Source organism: Vigna umbellata, chromosome 10 (assembly GCF_029865625.1).
Source record: "Vigna umbellata cultivar VRB3 chromosome 10, Vumbellata_1.0, whole genome shotgun sequence".
Classification (NCBI taxonomy): Eukaryota; Viridiplantae; Streptophyta; class Magnoliopsida; order Fabales; family Fabaceae; genus Vigna; species Vigna umbellata.
Window position 1 is genome coordinate 15,380,803 of NC_142174.1, and position 21,295 is coordinate 15,402,097.

The 21,295-nt window shown below is 34.0% G+C and overlaps 3 protein-coding genes across 6 annotated transcripts; 2 read left to right on the forward strand and 1 right to left on the reverse strand.

The window, feature by feature from the left end:
- Positions 1 to 1,187: 1,187 nt before the first annotated feature.
- Positions 1,188 to 5,616, forward strand: LOC124828080 (NEDD8-conjugating enzyme Ubc12-like). 3 transcript variants are annotated; one of them, XM_088101106.1, is made up of 7 exons: positions 1,191 to 1,344; positions 1,802 to 1,887; positions 2,093 to 2,205; positions 4,445 to 4,553; positions 4,772 to 4,850; positions 4,997 to 5,113; positions 5,200 to 5,616. In XM_088101106.1, exons 3-7 carry the CDS (start codon positions 2,097 to 2,099, stop codon positions 5,335 to 5,337), a joined length of 552 nt encoding a protein of 183 aa, XP_087957232.1. In that variant the 5' UTR covers positions 1,191 to 1,344; positions 1,802 to 1,887; positions 2,093 to 2,096; the 3' UTR covers positions 5,338 to 5,616. The 3 variants fall into 3 exon arrangements, with proteins under 3 accessions (XP_047157253.1, XP_087957232.1, XP_087957233.1); XM_088101107.1 differs by having other exon boundaries at positions 1,207 to 1,344; positions 1,807 to 1,887; XM_047301297.2 differs by lacking the exon at positions 1,802 to 1,887 and having other exon boundaries at positions 1,188 to 1,344.
- A 303-nt stretch (positions 5,617 to 5,919) lies between these two features.
- LOC124828079 (Major facilitator superfamily protein) lies at positions 5,920 to 10,271 on the reverse strand. Of its 2 annotated transcripts, none has more exons than XM_047301295.2 (4): positions 9,850 to 10,271; positions 7,569 to 8,192; positions 7,198 to 7,373; positions 5,920 to 6,974 (listed from the first exon to the last, which is right to left on the reverse strand). In XM_047301295.2, the coding sequence occupies exons 1-4, from the start codon at positions 9,852 to 9,854 to the stop codon at positions 6,376 to 6,378; spliced, it is 1,404 nt and encodes a 467-aa protein (XP_047157251.1). In that variant the 5' UTR covers positions 9,855 to 10,271; the 3' UTR covers positions 5,920 to 6,375. The 2 variants fall into 2 exon arrangements, with proteins under 2 accessions (XP_047157251.1, XP_087956062.1); XM_088099936.1 differs by having other exon boundaries at positions 7,198 to 7,376.
- An 8,541-nt stretch (positions 10,272 to 18,812) lies between these two features.
- LOC124828078 (protein BZR1 homolog 1-like) lies at positions 18,813 to 20,420 on the forward strand. The gene is made up of 2 exons (XM_047301294.2): positions 18,813 to 19,290; positions 19,397 to 20,420. Exons 1-2 carry the CDS (start codon positions 19,066 to 19,068, stop codon positions 20,093 to 20,095), a joined length of 924 nt encoding a protein of 307 aa, XP_047157250.2. The 5' UTR covers positions 18,813 to 19,065; the 3' UTR covers positions 20,096 to 20,420.
- Positions 20,421 to 21,295: the final 875 nt, after the last annotated feature.

The window sequence follows — 21,295 nt, forward strand, 5'->3', positions numbered from 1 at the left end:
TCCAAGGAGGAACGTCTCTATGATGTGAATATGAGAAGTAGTGTAGTATGACCATGGATAAGCTACTGATGGCTGTTCATCCTGATATTCCGTGATTGCTCATCCTCATGTAGAGGAGAGTAGTTCATGCGTGGGAATGGCAGGAGGCCCTAGTCCTACATAGTACTTTGGGCTGATAAGGGTTAACCTCGGGTGGCAGCTGTTGAGGGTATCCCAGTTACTACATCACCCGGGTGCAGGAACGCCTGTAGATACATGGATCATACAGTCCGGACAGTCTTTAATTATGAGAATCTGAATGAGTTACTGTATGCGTGGATATATGTCTAATGTTGTATGAAATGTATGATTGATTTGCTATGTTAAAATATGTTGATTGTATTAAATTAAATTACCTAAGCTTACCCTTGCAATTTCCTTGTATTGTCTACTGTTTTGTATGTCCGTCTTGTCAATGCAATGATCATCCGTTGTGGATGTGAGCAGATGGAGAGGCACCCCTTGAAGCAATGCTAGAAGAAGAAAATTTGGAGGACGCCAACTTGGTAGAAGTTGAAGTTAAATCTGAGCAGTAGGGGCTAGTTCCGTAGTAGATGTTAGATTTTCTGTGCTGTATTTTGGAAGTTCTGTATTTAGTACTGCAGAATTGTTCATCCAGAACTGGTTTGGTATCTTAGAAAAATTCTGAGCACTGTAAAAATTGCTGTACGTGCTGTTTTCTTTTGGAGCAGCTGTTGTAAATATTAAGACTGCACTGTATTTTCTGTAAATGTGATTAGTTCTGATTAATGGTAATTACTATTTATTGGGATGTTACACTTAAGCTAAACTTAGAAAAAAAAAATTAGAATCCCTAGTTAATTATTTTTAGTGGATCTTTTTGAATAACTTATACTATACTTCTTCTTGTTACAAGACATCCATGTACATTTATGATAATTCAAAAGGGAGTACTTCCTATTCATGGTCAATTATAACATTTCTACATTATTAATCAATAAAGATATGGTAATTCCATCTTTCTACCCAAATATTTTAATATAAATGTATAAAATGAAACAGCATTTCACATGAAAAAATTAAACCCACGATAATAATAATGAATAAAAAAAGACCAATTTCAGCGTTTGAAAAAAGCAACTTATTGTTCCAACAAAATAAAGAAAAAGGAAAATGCCTTATGCATCAGCAAAAATAAGTCCATAGAATGATTAAGAAGGCTCTTTTGGGACTAAAAGGAAAATAATTAGAAAGATACTGAGGTTGTGCAGAGCCTGCAGCTGAGCTGCGAAAACCCCGAAACTGTTTTTCATCTCTTCGTCTTTGAGTTTTATCTTCAGTCAGGTTCTTTCTTTCTCACATATCTGATCCCTTTTTTTTTCATCTTCTTTTTCTTATTCTCTTATTATTGTATTTTCTCCATTTTCTTGTTCCCTTTATCTTTGATTTCCTTTCTTATTCCCGATCCCGATCTCTTTGCCTTAGGGTTTTTTGTTAGCTTCCTTTTCAATTGCTTCAAGCAATTCTCGATTTAGCCCACCTTTGATTACCACTGTGTTGGATTCTACATTTTTCAAAATATTTCTATATTGTTTTATTTTCTCGTAGTTAATTTACTAGATCGCAGTGTTCTGTGATAGACCACTGTATTTTTGTTTTTAGGGTGACCTTTTGATAATCTATCATTCGAGTTTGTAAAAAAATAAAGAAAAGAAAATAAAGAATTGTAAATGAGTAGCTCAATATGCTTCTTTGCCTTGGATTTTTATCCTAAAAGTATGATAGATGTTATTCTTCTTAGAGAAGGGTGAGATCAGTGCACAAAGTAGCTGTTTCAACTGTTAAACTTGTGAATGTCTTATTGCTGTCCAAGGAGAAGGTTGTTAGGTAAGCTTGTAAATATACTTGTTTTGTCATTTTAATGTAAATGATTGAGCTTAAGGCTAAATGTTTAGAATGGGAAAGATGGTATACTTCCCTGACCATCAATGAATTTCTAAGGTGTAGAAATAAATTGATCTTGTTCTTGGATAATTTCGTAGACTGTGATAAAATGTGATCTAATGCTGGAGCGCTGACATCATTTTTGTAGGACTATGATTAAACTTTTTAAAGTAAAGGAAAAACAGAGAGAACTTGCAGAAAATGCAAGTGGTGGACCACCCGTTAAGAAGCAGAGTGCTGGCGAGTTGCGTCTTCACAAAGGTTTTCTTCTTTTTATTAATTGGAGTGTCTCTTTCATGCTTTACTTTGTACAATTTGTGTGGCATTCCAAAATTTTATAACAATGAAAATGTAGAGTGCAAGAGGAAAAGGAGAGGTCTAATGGTAATATGTTATACTTTGATCGGACATCAGATACTGTGAGCCATAAAAATTCAGTGCAAAAACTGCCTCTGTAACCTGATGTTGAATGGGGCAGGAGTTTTGCTGGGGCCTGGTCTTGAGGCACAGACAGGGGAGAAGACTGAAGTAATATGAACAGATACATTATAACAAATATAAGATTTCCAGCTTTATTTTTTCAGTTACTGGGTATTCTGAGTTTACATAGGTTGAAAATTAAAAGCATATTCTACAGAAATATTGTCTAGAGTTAGATATTTTATTTCTGATCTAACAAACTGAAGTAAAATTTTAAAGGGACAAATTGCTTATTAAATATCATAAACTTGTTGCATGTTGTAAAGTCCAGATGTTTTGCAAGATGGTTTTTGTGCTATTCTCTTCTTGATTATGGTAATCTAGACTCTTGCCTATTACTTTTAGCCAACTCTAATTTACATTATTTTTCTAGACTGAAATTATAATATGAAAAGGACATATTGTAATACATGTAGATTAAACTTGTGTTAGTCCTTTTTGGGATGAGGCCCTTAAAAAGAAATGTGGTATACAACAGAGGAGTATAAAACCTTGCGTTTTGTCAATAAAATACTGTAGGATCTCCCCCTAGTTATAGGGGGAACATGAAAGTTTTGCCGTTGATGGATTATAACTTTTGAACTATTAACATTTCAGTATATTAACAAATAAAACGGAAAAACCTGATATCAAAAGAAACTTTAGCAAGTTCATGCTGCAGTATAGTTTTTAAGTAAATTAACCAATGTTTTGAAAAGTAGTCATTGAGTCAATCTCAACACCAGTTCAAGGTTAATAGTCTAACCATGGTGGAACCTGTAGTAATTGAGTACTAGTTTTTCAAATTTTCGTAAAAGATATTAAACAATGTGAAAATAACAACTTAATATTCATTCTCAGAACACAATTTTATGTATTTTTAAAAATATGTGTGTTAAATTAAACCAATACTACTATTTTTAAGTATTAAGTTGAAAAATATAAAAATAAATATAATCTAATAATTATTAGAATAACTATAAAATTATATTTACTATAAAATATATTATATAACTGTTAATGCTTAATACTTTAAATAGATATGTTCTAATAGGTATTATGAACCAATATGTTGTTTCAGATTAGGTATAATTCCATCCCTTGATTGTATGATGTTGTCAAATTTTCTTGTGTGAAAATGTGCAAGATTGTTTTAACATGCAAAGTGTTACTGTGAGATAGCTGGGAGGTATGATGTTGTCAAAGTATTACTGTGCCTTGTGTGAAGGTGCTTTGATGAGACATTGTGTTTAAGATATTTAACCCACGTAACTTTGAGTTCTAAATAGGCTGTTTCATGGTGAAAATCACTTCTCATAAAAACAGATGGCTATTTCTAAACTCTGCATATGAGGACAACAACTGCATGACATCCTATAAATCAGTTTTAAACATGCAAAACGATGAGCGGTTTATGACTGATTCTGCCAGTTTCCCGCCTGTTCAATTTTAGAGCAGTTTTTTGTAGTTATTTTAGGGACCAGTGACTGGTTTACAGTTGAACTGGTTGGTTATAATAACTATGAAATTAACCTCTTTTTCTTCATGGGACTGAGCAGGCTGTGTTTAATTAGTTAGTTTTTTGTGTGGGATCGGTGACTGATTTAGGGTTGAACAAGTTGAACAGGTTGGTCTGGTGGCTTTAATAACAATGAAATTAACTTATTTTCTTTGTGGACTGACTGAGAACGTGGTTTCAATTAGTCCCTCGTTGTATTCAACTGTATATTTGATTAAGGAATGCTTTTATCTTGAAGTATGTAATTCAGTTTACATGACCATGAAATTAGTTTCTTTTCACTATTTGATAAACAAAAGACTTATCTGATCACTAGAAGCATGATAATATTTACATACTCTTCTTCAGCTTATGGGCCGCTATCCTGCAAAGGTTTAGTAATTGTTAAATGTTTCTCTTGTACCTTGGTTTTTTAGTTGCTGTTCTGGGACGTTTCTTGTATCACCTTTCCTGAGCCTATAGTTTTTGCCATTTATTTTGTTATGAAAGTTGTCATAACAGTTTTGTATTTACATCTTTCAGATATAAGTGAGCTGAATCTACCACAATCTTGTACCATACATTTCCCCAACGGAAAAGATGACCTGATGAACTTCGAAGTTTCAATTCGACCCGATGATGGATATTACATGTAAGGAAATTTCATACAATTTTCAACTCTGCTTTCAAACATTAATTGATTCTTGTTGAAGGAATTCAAGTCCCTCTTATTTGTTCATCATATGTGTTTTCTTTTTAAATGATAAGTAAAAACTTTCAATCCGGTAAGATCTTTACCGTGCTTGCAATATGAAGAAACCTTTTGAGAAAAAGCTCACTGATCTCCAATATCCTTGTCTGTTGTTACAGATGTGGCACATTTTTGTTTTCTTTTCAAGTGTCTCCCATCTATCCACATGAAGCGCCAAAGGTTAAGTGCAAGACAAAGGTAGGATGGACTTGATTATTTTTTTACTCTAATTTGTGCATTGTAAAAATACACAGCGGATTTAATTTTAGTTTTGGTAAGCGGATCATTCTCATGTTCTGTTTCAACATCATAAATTTATTTGTAGCATTGTCTCGAATGTGCAGGTCTATCATCCAAATATTGACTTGGAAGGAAATGTTTGTCTAAACATCTTACGAGAAGATTGGAAACCTGTCCTTAATATAAACACTGTCATCTATGGCTTGTATCATCTCTTCACGGTATGACTGCGGGTTTTTCTGGTTTTGGTTTTGGTTTTTTTCCTCTTTTGAATTGACAATAATCTTTTCTTTCATCTGGTGTGCAGGAACCAAATTATGAGGATCCACTGAATCACGATGCCGCTGCTGTGTTGAGAGGGAACCCAAGGTTGTTTGAATCTAATGTTAGGAGGGCAATGTCAGGAGGGTATGTGGGGCAAACCTTTTTCCCTCGTTGTATTTAGACCTTTGCTCAGTGCCTTCAGTTCCTGTTCAAATGTCATCAATGCTTGGAGGCCCTTGTTTTGTAAAATCAAAGAATTGAATTTTTCTTTGTCAGTGCTGTTATTTTTCTTGGTGGAGCAACAGGCCAAGTTCCTAAGATCACCAAGTGCGTTTAAAGCCAAACAAGTGGAATGTTATTGTAACCTGTGCTTTATTGAATGTTGACGTATTATTCTAAAGGGGACCAAGCAGAAAATGAGTTCAGCTGTTTATGTTAGAATTTTATTTTCCTTGCATTACTTTTACAGGGCTCAACGTCTTCTAAAGCATTTTATGATTATTTCCTGCTCCTTTTTCTCTCTGTAAACTCTCAAACTTGCTTCACTCAAACTATTCTGTCTCTTACTGTCAAAAGTCCAATAAAAATAAACAAATTCAAATTAACTGACCAGGTATTTTGTTTCTATTATTACTCAAACATGTAAAGACTTGTTGATTTGACTACCTAGTAGTTTCTTTTTATGGTTTTCGATAGACGTCTGTGCTTGATGATTATCTCGAGGTCGTGTGTTTCTTCTTAGTGAACAATAGGAAAACTTGAATTCATTCAAAAAGTGCTTCATTGTCATTGAGATTCTTTCGTGTAGTTGAACCAAACATACAAATTTAGTTGTGTATATTTTATAGGGTACAATCGTGGGAAAACAATCTGAACACATAAATGTGTAGGCCTGTTTCATTATCCTAAATTCCTGAAATTTCTGATCATTCAGCTAGATATACCATGTCAAGAATAAGCAATGGCTAAGTCAGAAACTAGTTCAATCCTCAGTAAGAAGCCTAGCCACGACGGCACAATGAGAGCATGATTAATCTGGATTCCTAAAATCAAAATGAGGTCATTGTTCGGAGTAGGTCTCACTGGTTTCGTGTGTACTGCGGAAGATGATTCCACGTTTTTTAGGAGATTTAAATTCCAATTAAATAGGGACCCAGTTCACAAGCAGAGAGTTAGAGGGCTCCTTTGACATGATCTATCAGTCTTAAACAAGTGAGTCTCACATCATCTCTTCCTCTTTCACAGAAAGCATTCTAGCATTTTCACGGTCCTGCTTAAATATGTAGTATAGAGGGGTGTAGCATAAACAACACAAACCAAATGGAACAGCCATCATAGAAAGAATGCCCTTTGACAAGGCAAGCGCCTCTGGTAAAGATCCTTTGATGGGATCAACGGACTTTGAGTTATAGCCAAACATTTTCTCAGAAAGAATCCCCACCAGTGGAGCCGCTATAGAAGAAAACGAGACTTCAAAAGCTCGATCAAATGCATAAATCATGGTACGGTGCTTGACAGGAACTACCTCAGCAAACATAGGAGCATTTGCAGCCGTACCGTTCCAGCTGATTGTTAGACCCATCATAAAGAGGGTCACAGAAAAGGTAAGAAAACTACTTACTGACTGAGGGATCACCCTGAGAAGAATCCATGAGAATGGAATGCCCATAAAGGCACTGAACTGTGCGCACATGGTCCGAGCAGAATGAGGGTAGACTTGCGATAATCGATCAGCTATTGATCCACCTATCAAAGATCCCATGGCACATCCAATTGCAAAAAGACCAAGGAGGGTTGCCGAAGTATTGTTATCAAAACCTGCAGAGTGTCAACTGATCATGTCAACCAAGTTGATAAAAACTTTTCCTCCATAAATAGTACAGATCATAATCGTCAGACCTCATAAAGATAAAGTTTAGACTTTTTGAGAAGGCAATAAATGACTTAATTTGTAGTACAACTTTTAGAAAAGTACGATTTTTCAAATTCCTATGTTGCATTAATAGCATCATTGTGTGATCAAAAGTTCCTTCATGCTCACCAATTAGTTCGAACCACATTGTGAAGAACACCATGGCAGTCCACGGCAGTGACCCGATAATGCCCTGTAAGACGATTATTTGAAATGTTTTCACCTTTATCACAGCTTTCGTGGCTGCCCAAGAGTCCTTCCAGATTGATGCTGCACTAGCATTGCCTTTATAGATAGAGTCATCTCTGCTAAAAACACGCAGATTATTTACCAATAATTACAAAAGGAAGAGATACAAAACATTCAGTTATTTGCCCATTATTATTCATGAGGATGAAAGCAATATAACAGATAGCTCGGAGACACAGACTTCCGTCAAGAGTTCGAGAAGTACCATAAGTTGTGCTGAATGCCACATGAAATAGTAAAATGTCATTTACCTGTCTGAACTCTCACTAGCATCTCGAGTGGTAGGAAATCTTTTTCCTGGGTCAACAACGTACAGTAAAACAAGAAATCCAATTAATGCACTCAAAGTTGCCATCAAAACGAATGCACATCGCCATCCTTCTATGCCCCAAAACTGTTTTCCAGCCATGACAGTAGCCAGAACACCACCTCCTATGCCTCCTAAGTTACCAATGAGACTCAGCAATCCAAACCCAGTTCCTCTCACTCCATCCCTGTAGCTATCAGCAATGAAAGACTGGAGTGCTGGAATCACAATTGCCAAACCAAAGCCATTTATTGCTCTCCAGAATGAAACCTGCAGAAAACTGTGGCAAACACCCACAGCAGCTGTAGATAACGCCCAGCAGAAAGTGCCCATAGCAAGAACAGTTGGGCGATCGTAGTGGATAACGAGTATACCAGCCAGAGGAGAAGACAGTCCCTGAACAAAGTTTCTTATGAATGTCAGGTAACCCAAGTCAGATGGCCCGGCATTAAATGCTTCACTAACTTCTTTATAGACAGATGGAAGAAGGTTTTCATCCGCCCGCTCCATTATAGCAGCAAGGTTGATAAGAATGAGGGAGAGAGACACACCAAAGATCTGTCTTGTTCTACCAAAAAAAAAACATAAAGGAAGAATAACCCACAAGTAAGCAATAGCCGCAAATCAGGTGCAGAAAGGAAATTAGAGCAGAAAAGGGCAAGAGTAACACATAATTGTGTGAATGAGGACCTGGAGGTTTCTAGGGTCTCATTTTCTTAATGCCACGAATTTAAATGTTTCTTAATGAAACCAAATGCATACATATAATAATGCATTCAATTCTAAAATCTAACTAATTATGTGGAACACTGTCTTACTAGAGCAGAGTGCTAAGCATGATGATGCACGTCACTGCTAATTCTTCCTTGAGCATCTCATTAGAGATCTATCTGACATCTTATAACTACTGCTAGTGACCGTTCTAAGTTGCAACAGGATTTCGAAACCTTGAATGAAGGAAAACTGCCAGTTTTTAGACCAGAATACCATTAAATTGCTGCTTCTACATTGCAGTCTAATTTTATTAAAGTACCGTGTTTCAAGTCAAAGAAACCTGTAAAGGAATATTGATAAAAATTGAATGTCGCATGTTTATAAGACATTCCACTTCAAACAAAGCCTAATTTGCAGAGAATTCTGTCTAGAGCTATGTTAACTGTAGCAGGATAAAAACAAATTTCCAAGGTCCAACTACGATATAAATTACTCAGTGTAAGTGCCTCAAAAATAGGCTCCACTGTAATGGATCCCCCTAACACGAAAGATCTAAAAGTCGGTTTTTCCTAATTAAGTTTGTGTTTCTTTACTTCAATTCACTGCCTTGGAGTTTCTGTCATGTTCATTTCATGATGCTGTATAAACAGGGTGAAAATATAATTAGATTCAAAATTCCCTTAGGAAAATTGCTGGTCGACTAAAAATAGGATATGCGCTGTAATCCATGAAGTTTGAGTTCTAGTCATATAATACAGCAGCGTCAACCTGAGTTAAAAACATAAATTGTTTCTGTAGAACTAAATTTAAGAAAATTAAAAGTTAATCCAAATCATGGAAGATTGGTAATTGGAAAAAAGAACAGGGTTCTAAAGCACATAGATAGATTCAAAGCCATCAACATGTCATGGTCCTGAAGAAGAACCTAGCTTAGAAAATCCCAATACATTAGCTAGAAACTACAGCAATACAATATTCTGGTCCTAGTGGTGAGTAATTAATCAACTATCCCCATAAACCTAAACAAGGTCATGTTATTATGTGCAGCAGGAACCATAGGCTGCAAATGATCCCTAAATTTCAGTCACTGATAAAGTTTAAGTCTTGTTAGATATATGAATTTGAATTGAGCAAACATATTTATTACCCTCAAACTAAATTCGCTTACTTTATTTTGACAAGTGGAACGAGTCTCGTGGACATAAACATACTTCAATTCAATACTTGTCCGAATCAAATAAAAGTCGAAAGCTAAAGATTATGCAGATTTCAACAGAAAGCCGAAAAAGATGGAAGAATAAACGTGCCTAATAAATTAGACTCAGCTCCAATAAGAATATCCTCAAACCACATATTCATTTCATTTACAATATTTCCCCTTTTCTTTGTTTCCTTCGTTACATGAATAGCTTATGGATTTTATTTTCATTTTTTTCAAAAATCAGAGCATGAACATAGTTAACTGATACAGTCTTATCGATTCGAGAGAGAAGAAAAGTTAAAATACTAACTTCATGGTTGGAGAACGAGAGACTGAGAATCGGAGATTTGGTTGGAAGAACAGGGTTATGCCTTGGAGTCGGACTTAGTCGCATTACAAGTGAAAACCAAAGAAATCGGAAATCAGACAACGGCCTCCGAAGCTGCGTCCATGGCGGATCTGACGTATCAAACTATCAACAGATTTAACTGAAGAAAGCCTGAATGAAACTTCCGATGCACGTGCTCTTGTTTTACAATATCAGTATTTTTATATCCTAAATCAACAAACCAAAGGCCAACAACACAAAATCAAACTGTCCATGTACGATGTTGCATCGGTCCCTACACTAACCTATAAATATATTTGGAAGAAACTAGGTAAAATGATAAAGTCTCAATCACAGCCATTATCATCTCCATCGTTTCTTACTCATGCAACGCTGCTTCAGGTCAATGTACGCACCTACTTATTTCATCACTGTTATATTAATTTTTTTTATTGGTTACTTTTTTCAACAAATTCTTATTTTAAAAAATAATTCATGTGAGATTATTATTTTTAAAAAATTTAATTAGTGAGGTGTGTCTATATATAAGAACATGTCAATAAATAGGGTTTGCTAACGCGTATTCCTGTTTTTCAGTTGGTACATTTTTAGCAATGTGTACCGGATTTTAGTAGACAAAAATACCCTATATATATGGATTCTAAGTTTTAAGGTTAAGGGTATTTTAATAATTTTCATTCTCAAAACTTAAAAAAAAAATAAACCCCCAAACCCTTACTCACCTCTCTCATCCCTTTCAATGAAAAAATCAGAAACATTTGCATTTAAACAATTTTTCTTTGTAAAGAGTTGAGTAATTGACATATTCACCTTCAGGCAAAGATTCATTCAAGATCTCTTCATTTTCACCATCTTCACTAACCTCTCTAATTTCATCATCTGCATATGTTGAATCATCATCTCTAAAAAAACGAGTGTTTAATGGCAAATGTTTCTGATTTTTTTCAATTGGGGCTACAGTAGGGATGACAAAGAAAAGATTGGAGTGAGAGAGATGAAAGAGAAAGGATTGAGAGGAATAAGAGAGGTGAGTACGGGTTTGGGGGTTTCTTTTTTTTTTAAGTTTTGAGAATGAAAATTATTAAAATACCCTTAACTTTAAAACTTAGAATCCGGGTATTTTTGTCTACTAAAATCCGGTACACATTACTAAAATGTAAAAACAGGCGTGCGTTAGCAAACCCCATATATATATATATATATATATATATATATATATATATATATATATATATATATATATATATATATTTATTGCCAACATTATTTCTGCTGAATTTTCTAGTTTTAAACAATAAATTAAATATATGTATATTCGGATCGAAGTGGATTCAATTTCATTTTCTCGTGCTGGTCCTGCGAAGCAACGTGTTACCTACGTTAGGTCTGTGCCTAATTCATTTTTTAAGGATATTAATTTTTTATCCGAATTTTAAGGATATTATTAAATAAATTTTTTATTGTTACATAGGTAAAAGTTTCTATATTTTTTTTATAATTTTAACAATAATTTAAAAATATTATTTATATTTTCTTCTTAATTGTTCTTATCTCGTGTAGGCGGCACACGATAGCTTACAGAAACGATTGGAGACCATACAGTCGAAAAAAGTAAACAAAACTGATGGTAACAGCCAATAACTGTAGCAAGATAATTGGGCCAACAAATACTGTACACATTTTTAATCCCTTAATTGTAGTTATTATATAATAAACAGATGAAAATGACTTACAAACTTGGTTGAATTTTCTATTTAATCACGTTTAATTTTTATTTCCTCTCTTCAATTATAAATTAGCAAATATTTTCTCCCAAATAACTATATTTTAATAAATAGATATGCATTAATAGCATATAAAAATAAAACATTATCATCTATTATATATTTCTTAAATTATAAAAATTATTTTATAAGTCATTAAAAATACTGACTGATTAATGATACAATCCTTTTACATAGATATTATTTAGTAAACTTTAATCTGTTGCTGTAATTTGTCTATGGGTTTGTTGAAAGAGGGCCAGCTCGTGATATCACGATCTGTCAAAAATTTGGGCTTCACGGTTTTGAAGTTTCCCCTCTCGCTGTTGACAAAAAGGACATTAAAGGATTGGGCCTGAAAAATATTTCAGATTTATTCATATTTTTAGGGTTAAATATAATTTTGATCATTAACTTTGTATGAAAATTAGAATTAGTTTTTTTTTAAATTTTGAATCAATTTAATCCCCCATTTTTCATAATTGTATAAATTTCATTTTTTTAATCAAATTTTATTAAGTTTATTTTACGTTTTAAACGCGTTTTTCAATTAACATTTGAATAAGAATTTGTTAAATGTGTAAACAATTTAAATGTTAAAAAAATATAGGTTGGTTGGTGCGCCAGGTTCTTAGCGAGTCGAGTCAAAATTGACTCAGCATCAAAATTTTCACATTTTTTTCAATCCAACCCGACTCAAAGCTGTGATAAGTCGGATTGGCTCACGGATTTCAACTCATTTTGACAACACTACTTTTTTGTCAGCATAGAAATTCAAATATCTATAATGTACAATATTACTTTACAAAATACCGCAGGAATGTATTAAAATTAACTTTTGAAAAATTATATTTTTAAATTTGGATCCATTTTTAAAATTACTTTTTGGATTAAAAGTTTAATATTTCTGAAATATAATTTCTAAATTTCAAAAAACATAAAAAAGAAGAAGATATACTAGTAAAAATTGAGAGGTGTAGTTTTCTTTTTTCATCACAGGCTAACATAGGCCCAGAAGAAAATTGGGTAGTTGAGTGTTTATGAAAAGTGTTTTCTTCAAATTGTCTGTAAAATCTCACTCTAGGCTTGCGCTGTAGTTTCCTGCCATTAAAGGCTATCAGAACGCATTCAATTTCGCATGGGGTTTTCAGCCACTCACCTCAAAACATTATAAGGCTCGAGTAAGGATTGGATTTCGGATTTTATATTTTTAAATTTATGTATGATAATTTAATATTTATTGAATTAATTTCATACCAGTTGTTTGATGATCGGTTTATTCGTGCGAGTTATTCATATTATGGGTTTATATTAAGTTAATTATTTAAAAATATATATATTTTTTGAATAAATAAAATAAATATAATGAATTTTTAATTTAAAATGATATGTGTGCTTTTAATAGTAATTGTTATAATGAATTATGGTTTTAAAGTTTATATTGAATTTAAACAAAAAAAAATATACAGTATCAAGAGTAAAATTTAAAATATATTTATAAATTTATAAATATTAAAAAATAAATTCATGTTTAATAAGAAATATATACAATTCTAATGTGCTATTCAATACTTTTATTTACCTATATTATCTGTTTTTCTAACCCAATCCATGTAATCAAATTTATTTTGAATTTATTTTATCTGGTTAGATATCAATTTTTTTGCTTAAGTTCATAAATTTTAGTATCTTAAATCGAAGACCATATAAGTAAAAAGGCTCTATGTAATTGAAAACGTTAATTTTAATTATATTTTTATTAAAAAATTATAATACGAGTTTAATGAGTAATTTGATATTTATAATTGGATTTTTAATTTGTTTTAATCTTTATATTTTTTTAACTTCATTGATAATAAATTTTAAAAGAAAACTCAGTTAAGTTAGTACTTTAAAAAAATATTTATTGTGATTTTTTATTGTATACTAAAATTAAAAAAATTTAAAATGAAAGATAAATTTAAACTGTGACAAATTTAAATTTTGATTATAATATTTTTAAAATTTATTAATATCAATATAATGATTTATTAATTCTTTTACAATAATATAATAAATAAATATATAAAAAGTGTAAATATAGAAATAAATTAAACATTGTGATGCTTTATTTAAAACAAAGCATAGAAAGCGGTAAACATAAAAAGAAATTTGACAAGGTTTAAATGGATAGATAGGTGAAAATAAAGAGAAAGAAAAGTTTGATTCGGAGCAGTTTTAACATTGCGGCGAAGGGGAGGAAAAGAAACAGTGTCCTAATTGTTGGGTCTTTTTTTTCACATGCACACTGATAACATCTGAATTAATTATATAAAAAATTAATAATTTTTTTTATCTAAAACTTTAAAGTAATGGATTATATATTATTCTATTTTTTTATTTTTATATAAGACTTAAAATTCTTGAATTCCATCACCGATGGATACAAAATAGGCATTATTTTCGTTGATTTTTTATTTTTGTTAAAAGTGTGATCTCTCACATTTATGGAGCTCACGACTCAATCAATCCATCTGTGTGGGACCCTCAGCCCCACGTGCTCTCCTCCGCTATTGTAGACCTGGTCGTCTTGGAAACACCACATACAAAGAGTGTATGTGATGTGACTTAATTTTTTATTTTTTCAAATTTCAGCTATTTTATCGAAAATATCTTTAATTGCTGGCAAATGAAAATTCCACTCTCTAACAAGCATAAAGGCACGATTTTTCATTTTATATCTTAGTTTTCTTAATAATTTTGTAAGATACTGCTAAACAATTAGAATATACGAGCTAGATCAAAATATTTTATTGCGGAAAATTAATATAACTACCAGTTGTCTTCTTAAAATGTACTATGTATTAATTTAAATAAGATAAATAAATTGAGACAAGGATCTAGCATATAATTCAACAGACTAGAGGGCACGTGCCCGTGGTTCCCACACGGTTCCCGTTGGTTCCTTTCTAACGCACGTGTGCAAAGTCTTACGCCCTACCTTATTTTATTGCTCTTACTTTTATTATTATTATTTGTACCGTCCGTAGTCTTCACATTTATTTAGTTTGGATATGTCTTTATGGGACAAAATATCAAATAAATGTTTATATTGAAAATCATCCAAAACTTAATTTGATATTATTAAATATCATATTTTCAATAAAAACATTTTAAATTTTCCACCCAATATCTTTAGGTTACTAATGAACAGTTTCCAATTTTCATTTATCACTGATCAAACGCTTTTCTTGGACATTACGTGTTTCTTGAATGGCAAGTTTTGCAGTTAGTCAAGATTTGAAAAATAAACAAACATAACGGGAGGAGTTGAAGAGTAGTAATCACTTACAATTTATAATAATTAAGTTTCCTAGGTTTGACTAACAATATATTTTAAAAAATCAGTTTTATCAAATAGAATAATGTATACTATACATACTTTACAATATAGTTGTGGTTAACCATGCACGGTCACGGAGTACCATGTAAAATGATAAGTAAACTACAAAAAAAAAATTAACAAAGAAAATAATTATATTAATTCTAAATTAGGTTATTACTATTTGAACTTTAATTAAATTATCATTAATCAGAAATTCATCTCAAAATTTATAAATATAGATTTAAGTTGTGAATTATTTTTTATTACGCATTTATTATTAGAGTTTTTCAATAAACACTAACTTTAATATTAAAATGTTTTTTTTCAAGTAACACCGACTCAGCTTATCTTTTAAGTAACATCTCACTTAATCAAATGATAAAGATAAAATATTTAAACTTGTAATTTAAATATTATTTCCGAACGAAGACTTAACCTCGACATACAAATAATTTGTATTTTAAAGAATTTTATATTTTTTAATTAATAACAATCTTCTCCATTTTTATAAAAGAGTAAGAAAAGAAAAAGGAAAGCATGAGTATTTTGGTTTTGGCGAAATTTATTTAAAGAAGAAGCAGAAAGACAAAACTAGGTTTTTTTAACGAGGAGGAGAGGAAAGGAAGAGAAAGATATGAATGTTTGGTTTAGATTGGTTGGTTGAATTCATGGAGGGGAGAGAAGAGAGGAGTGAGATCCATTTAACATAATTAAAAAAATGAAGAGATACGGAAAAGAAGATAATAGTAAGATGATTTATTAAGAAAGAGGCATGAAAGTTAGTCAAAGTTAATTTGTATTTGTGATCTAAAATCGAAAGGTGTGTTGAGGAATTGAAGTTTGAACAACTCTGGAAAATTGACTTGAGGAAGAGGGCAGAAGAGTGAAAGTGAATCAGAAATCATGAGAGCATCTAATCTCGTGGGTACTGTACCATGAAAAGAATGGATTGGCGCGCCGAGCCGTGGGAATCCTCTGTATGTGCCAGAGAGAGAGAGAGAGAGAGAGAGAGGGACCGCATTGTAGTGTTACAACCACACCGGTCGACACGTCAAAGGTGGTCCCCCCAACCATTTCAGTTTTTTCCCAAGTCCCACCCACGCTGTGACTTTCTTTATTATGGGTTTCTGTGTCGCACGTGTGGAGCCGACTCAACTCTCGTTGGATGGGTCCCATCCCACACTCTCTCATTTCCTGGTTTGTCCGTATCTGTGCTCCTTCCAACTAAACATCACGTCACGTCAGACCAATCCCCAATTACCGGAGAACGGGGCATGTTCCCAATCATCGCCTTCTTCTTAATTCGTGTCTGCCTATACCATACTGATCAAACTTAATTTAATTTAACTATTCAAATAAACGCTGCGTTTTACTATTAATTATTCACGGTATACGGTTGGAGAGAAGTATATTATATATCCATCCAATCCAACAGGATGCATGAACCTTTGGCACGGGCAGTGGGACCATCCACACATTATACGAACTGGTGTGCAATAATGGGGGAGGTGTTTACGTGTTTCGTTTCACGTGTGAACGTTTTATATTTATTCTGAATTGAAATTTATGGTTATTCCGTTTGGTCATAAATAATTTATATGACGGAGTATTGTCTAAAATGATATAAAAATGAGAAGCGATCGTGCACTTCTTCTGGGTTTTCCGGTATTAATTGAAACCAATATAGACAACGATAGGGATGCGTATATCTACACGGGTCCCATTTTGGGGGCGGTTCTGATCCGAAACAAATTTATTTTATTTATTTGCATGTGGGCTGCAACGTTACTTTGACCCGTCTTGTTACTGTACAACACTACTACCAGTAATTGTACCACCACCAAATTTTTGGGTGGTTTTCTTACCAAATCAACGTGACAAAAGCAGAAGAAACAATGTTTACATGATACCCAGAGTCGCAAATCACATATAAGAAATCTCTGTCAGTTTTGTTTGTAAATTTCGATTCCTTCCATCAGTATATATATTTTTTTAACTGACACTGCTGTCCGGAACATATTCGTTGAATATTTTTATATTTTAATGTGGCGTGGTGTGTGGCGGACCTAGGGTATAGGGCACCTCACCATTAGGTGTAGGGAGGGCCCCCCTGTATTTGGTATGACTCATGTGGGGAAGTCCTCGCCGCAGAAGTGGACTGTGGTATCCGTGATTGAGCTACAGGTCTACACTGTAAGGATGTAAGGATGCTAATTTCTAACCAACATCTCATGTGCCTTCCATGAAGGGAAGGTGTGTTAGGTCACCCATGCTATATTTCCTATTTCAACAAACTTCATTTTCCACGCCACGCCACTTAAAATCAAATTCCACCACCATTATATTACATTAATTTCATTTTACTTCAAAACATCACAACCATCCTACCTTTTTAATTCATTTTCCTAAATTTCCTTGCATTTACTATTTCACTACTTCCTCGTCACACTGTTACTTTTTTTATGCTGCCCAGTCCTATGGGCTCCACGCGTTCCAACTAATTGTTTGAGCATCCTTTTATATCTTTTAGGCCCTGTTCTTTTGAGTGGATTTGAGAGGATGGATTTGAGGGGATTTGAGAGAATTTGAAGATAATTTTTTTTGTCGTTTATTTGAGTGAATTTGGAAGTAAATGAGAGTGAATTTGGAAATAAAATTTGTGAGAATTAGTATAGATTTGTATTGACATGACAAATTAAAAAAAATGATTTCCAAATTCACTCTCATTTACCTTCAAATTCACTCAAATAAATGACAAAAAAAATTATCTTCAAATCCTCTCAAATCCCCTCAAATCCATCCTCTCAAATCCACTCAAAAGAACAGAGCCTTAGTGTATTCCAGCCTGAACACCTTGTTTGTTTTCGGACAAATTTAAAAGAAGTAATAAAAAAAACTAGAGACAAACTTTTTAAGAAAATGTAAAGAACACAGATGTTAATAATTTATTGTAAAGATTTGCAAATTTATTTCAACCTATCACCGAAGAAAAAAAGACACGACATAATTAGTAGAGATTGAATTCTTTCATCGCGTTGATTAGTATTAACTTTTAATCACGTGCATTGAAAAACACAATCCTATGCGAAAGAAAAAAAGCTCATTTACGTGATATTTATAACAAAATCATTTTCGGATTTGTACGTTTGGTGTATTACTTGTGATTCTTTTGAAACATTTCTCATTAGTTTTGAGTAAGAAATTATTTTAAACATAAAGAACAAATCCAAATTCACAGTTAAATGGAAAAGCTAAATAAAATTATATTTCTTCAAATTATGGATACTTTTTATCACGTAGGTTTGTAATATTAATAATTGGCAAATAGGAAAAAGAAATGAAAATATGTATGCACACAAAAGGATTCTAAATTATCCCAATCAACTTTTTTTAACAATCTTCTCAATCATTAAACAAACATATTAAAAATTCGAATGAATTTAATGTGTATATTTCTGTTCAATTTCTATTAATTAAATACTAAAACCAGGATATGTTTTTCCTGCAGTTAATTAGGATTTGATTAGTAAATTAAACTATATAAAAAACGTATTGTTGCTTAGTAGAGTATTAGTTAGAGAACTTAACGGCTTATCCTTAACGGTATAATATGTAGTTTGGATCAAATAAAAATGCAGAGTGTCTTTTGTAAATATATATTGAGAATGTATTAAGAGCCATTTTTATCATTACCAGTATGGTAATATTATTCATCTTGATCCCCTTGCGTGGGGTCCGTGTCTCTTCCGTTCTCCTACGTTGTATGGATGGGAAGAATATATATGTGGTAGTGAAAAGGAAAAGGAAAAAGAAAATAGAGTTAATGAAGTGAAAACTACGGCAGTGTGAAAAGGGTGGGAGAGAGAAGAGAAGAATCTAAAAGGGAAGCAACCTTTCCATTTCCTCTTCTTCATCTGCAATACCACAAAGAAACTTGAATCAACCTCGCCTAGGTTTTGTTCCGGTCACATAGGCACAAGCATACACACAATTTCTGTACTTCTTCTGACGTTCAGAGGGAAGCGGAGCGGGCTAGTGTTGGCCGGAACGATGACCGGAGGCGGATCGACGGGAAGGATGCCCACGTGGAAGGAGAGGGAGAACAACAAGAGGAGAGAGAGAAGACGGAGAGCGATTGCTGCCAAGATCTACGCCGGCCTTCGAGCTCAGGGTAACTACAAGCTTCCCAAACACTGCGACAACAACGAGGTCCTCAAGGCTCTCTGCTCAGAAGCTGGTTGGATCGTGGAAGAAGACGGCACTACCTACAGAAAGGTAAAACTCGATAATCACTCGTCTCATCACATCACAGGCTCAGATCTGCGATCACTCTTTCTCCACGATAATGGATAATTAATTATTACCATTTATGTTGACACAGGGATGCAGGAGACCCACGGGAAGTGAGATTGGAGGCACTCCACCCAACATAAGCGCGTGTTCTTCGATTCAGCCAAGTCCACAATCTTCGTCATTCCCGAGTCCAGTGCCTTCCTACCACGCTAGTCCAACCTCTTCCTCCTTCCCCAGCCCCACTCGCATTGACGCAAACCCCTCTTCCTTTCTCATCCCATTCATCCGCAACATAACTTCAATCCCCGCCAACCTTCCCCCTCTCAGGATATCCAACAGCGCCCCTGTCACCCCACCTCTTTCCTCTCCCCGAACCTCCAAGCGCAAGGCTGACTTCGATTCCCTCTCCAACGCCTCCTTCCGCCACCCTCTTTTCGCCACCTCCGCCCCCTCCAGCCCCTCGCGCCGCCACCACGTCGCGACTTCCACCATCCCCGAGTGCGACGAGTCCGACGCTTCCACCGTCGACTCTGCCTCCGGCCGTTGGGTTAGTTTTCAGGGCCAGACCGCCGCCGGTCCCCCTTCCCCTACCTTCAACCTCATGAAACCCGCTATACACCAGATCCCTGCTCAGGAGGGCGTACAGTGGGGTTCCGTTGCGGAGATAGGCAGAGGAGTGTCCGATTTTGACTTCGAGCATGGAAGAGTGAAGCCTTGGGAGGGTGAGAGAATACACGAGGTGGGAATGGATGATTTGGAGCTTACTCTCGGATTTGGAAAAGCTTGATTTGTTCTCGACAACCACCTTAAAGAATTACAGATGCAATTGCAATCCCCTCCATGTGCTATCTTCTGGGCAATTAATTGGTTGTTATGCTTATATTTATATATTTTCTCTCTAATTATGTGTACAGTGTCTCTTATATACCAGTTATTAGGTGTTCTATTACATCATGGAATTTGACTTCATTGTAATTCCTCGTTAATTGTTCAAAGGTTGCATTTGAAGCAATCTTCTCCAAGTGTTTACTTCAGACTTTAATCTTCACTTACTAAGACTCGGGAAAACTAGGTGATATTCTTAATTTCATCATCCTCTTATTCATTTTTAATGCTCCATTCTTGTACGTTGTTCACCGTTCTATTTCGACTCTTCAAACTTGATGTTCTAAGATTCGGATGTGTGGGAGATATCAAGTGGTAAGAGGTGATATATACTGAGACGTGTTAATCTTTGATCATTCAGTAGTTTTTACATGGTGATCTGGGCATTTTTTGGAACATTTTTTTGTTTATACTATACCCATGTTTACTGCATCTTTTAGTTTATTTGCTTGATTAAGATTTCTTTGTTATTCTATCTTTTCTGTATTCGGTGTCTAAACTGGTGCATTGTTGAAACATGTTCTTCTATCATTTAATCTTAAGTATGCAGCATTTTTTAACAGAACGAGTCACGTATCTTTAACATGTTTCGTTCTCGTGGGAAATCAACGAGGCTGGCTTGTAAGCTTTATGATTCCTACCTTTGACAATATCATGGAAGCCAATTGGATATGCAAGTGATGATCTGTCTCAACATCGACTGGTAAGTAACTTTGCCAGATGGCTAAATGAAAAGTAGGTTTTGAGATCGACTAATAATATATTTATCCTCTTTTCTTTTCTGATGGAAGAATAGAAAAATTGTCTCTTTTCTTGTTCATTTCCCACCGTTTCCCTTTACTTGTCGCGTACAGGAAATTTCGTATCTAAAAAAAAAATGTAACATAAATTGGGGAGGGAGCCATATCATCTCCTACTCTGTATGAGGTGCGACCTTTTTTCCTTTGATTGAAGGGGATGTTTCTCATGGCATGATTCAGAATCTGTATGTTATTTTAATTTTGAATTTGATATTCAGTGGCATTATGATAAGTTCTTTTTATGACAAATTATGTTTATTTATCAAGAAGACTAATTTCTTTCACTGTAACTCTTCAACAAA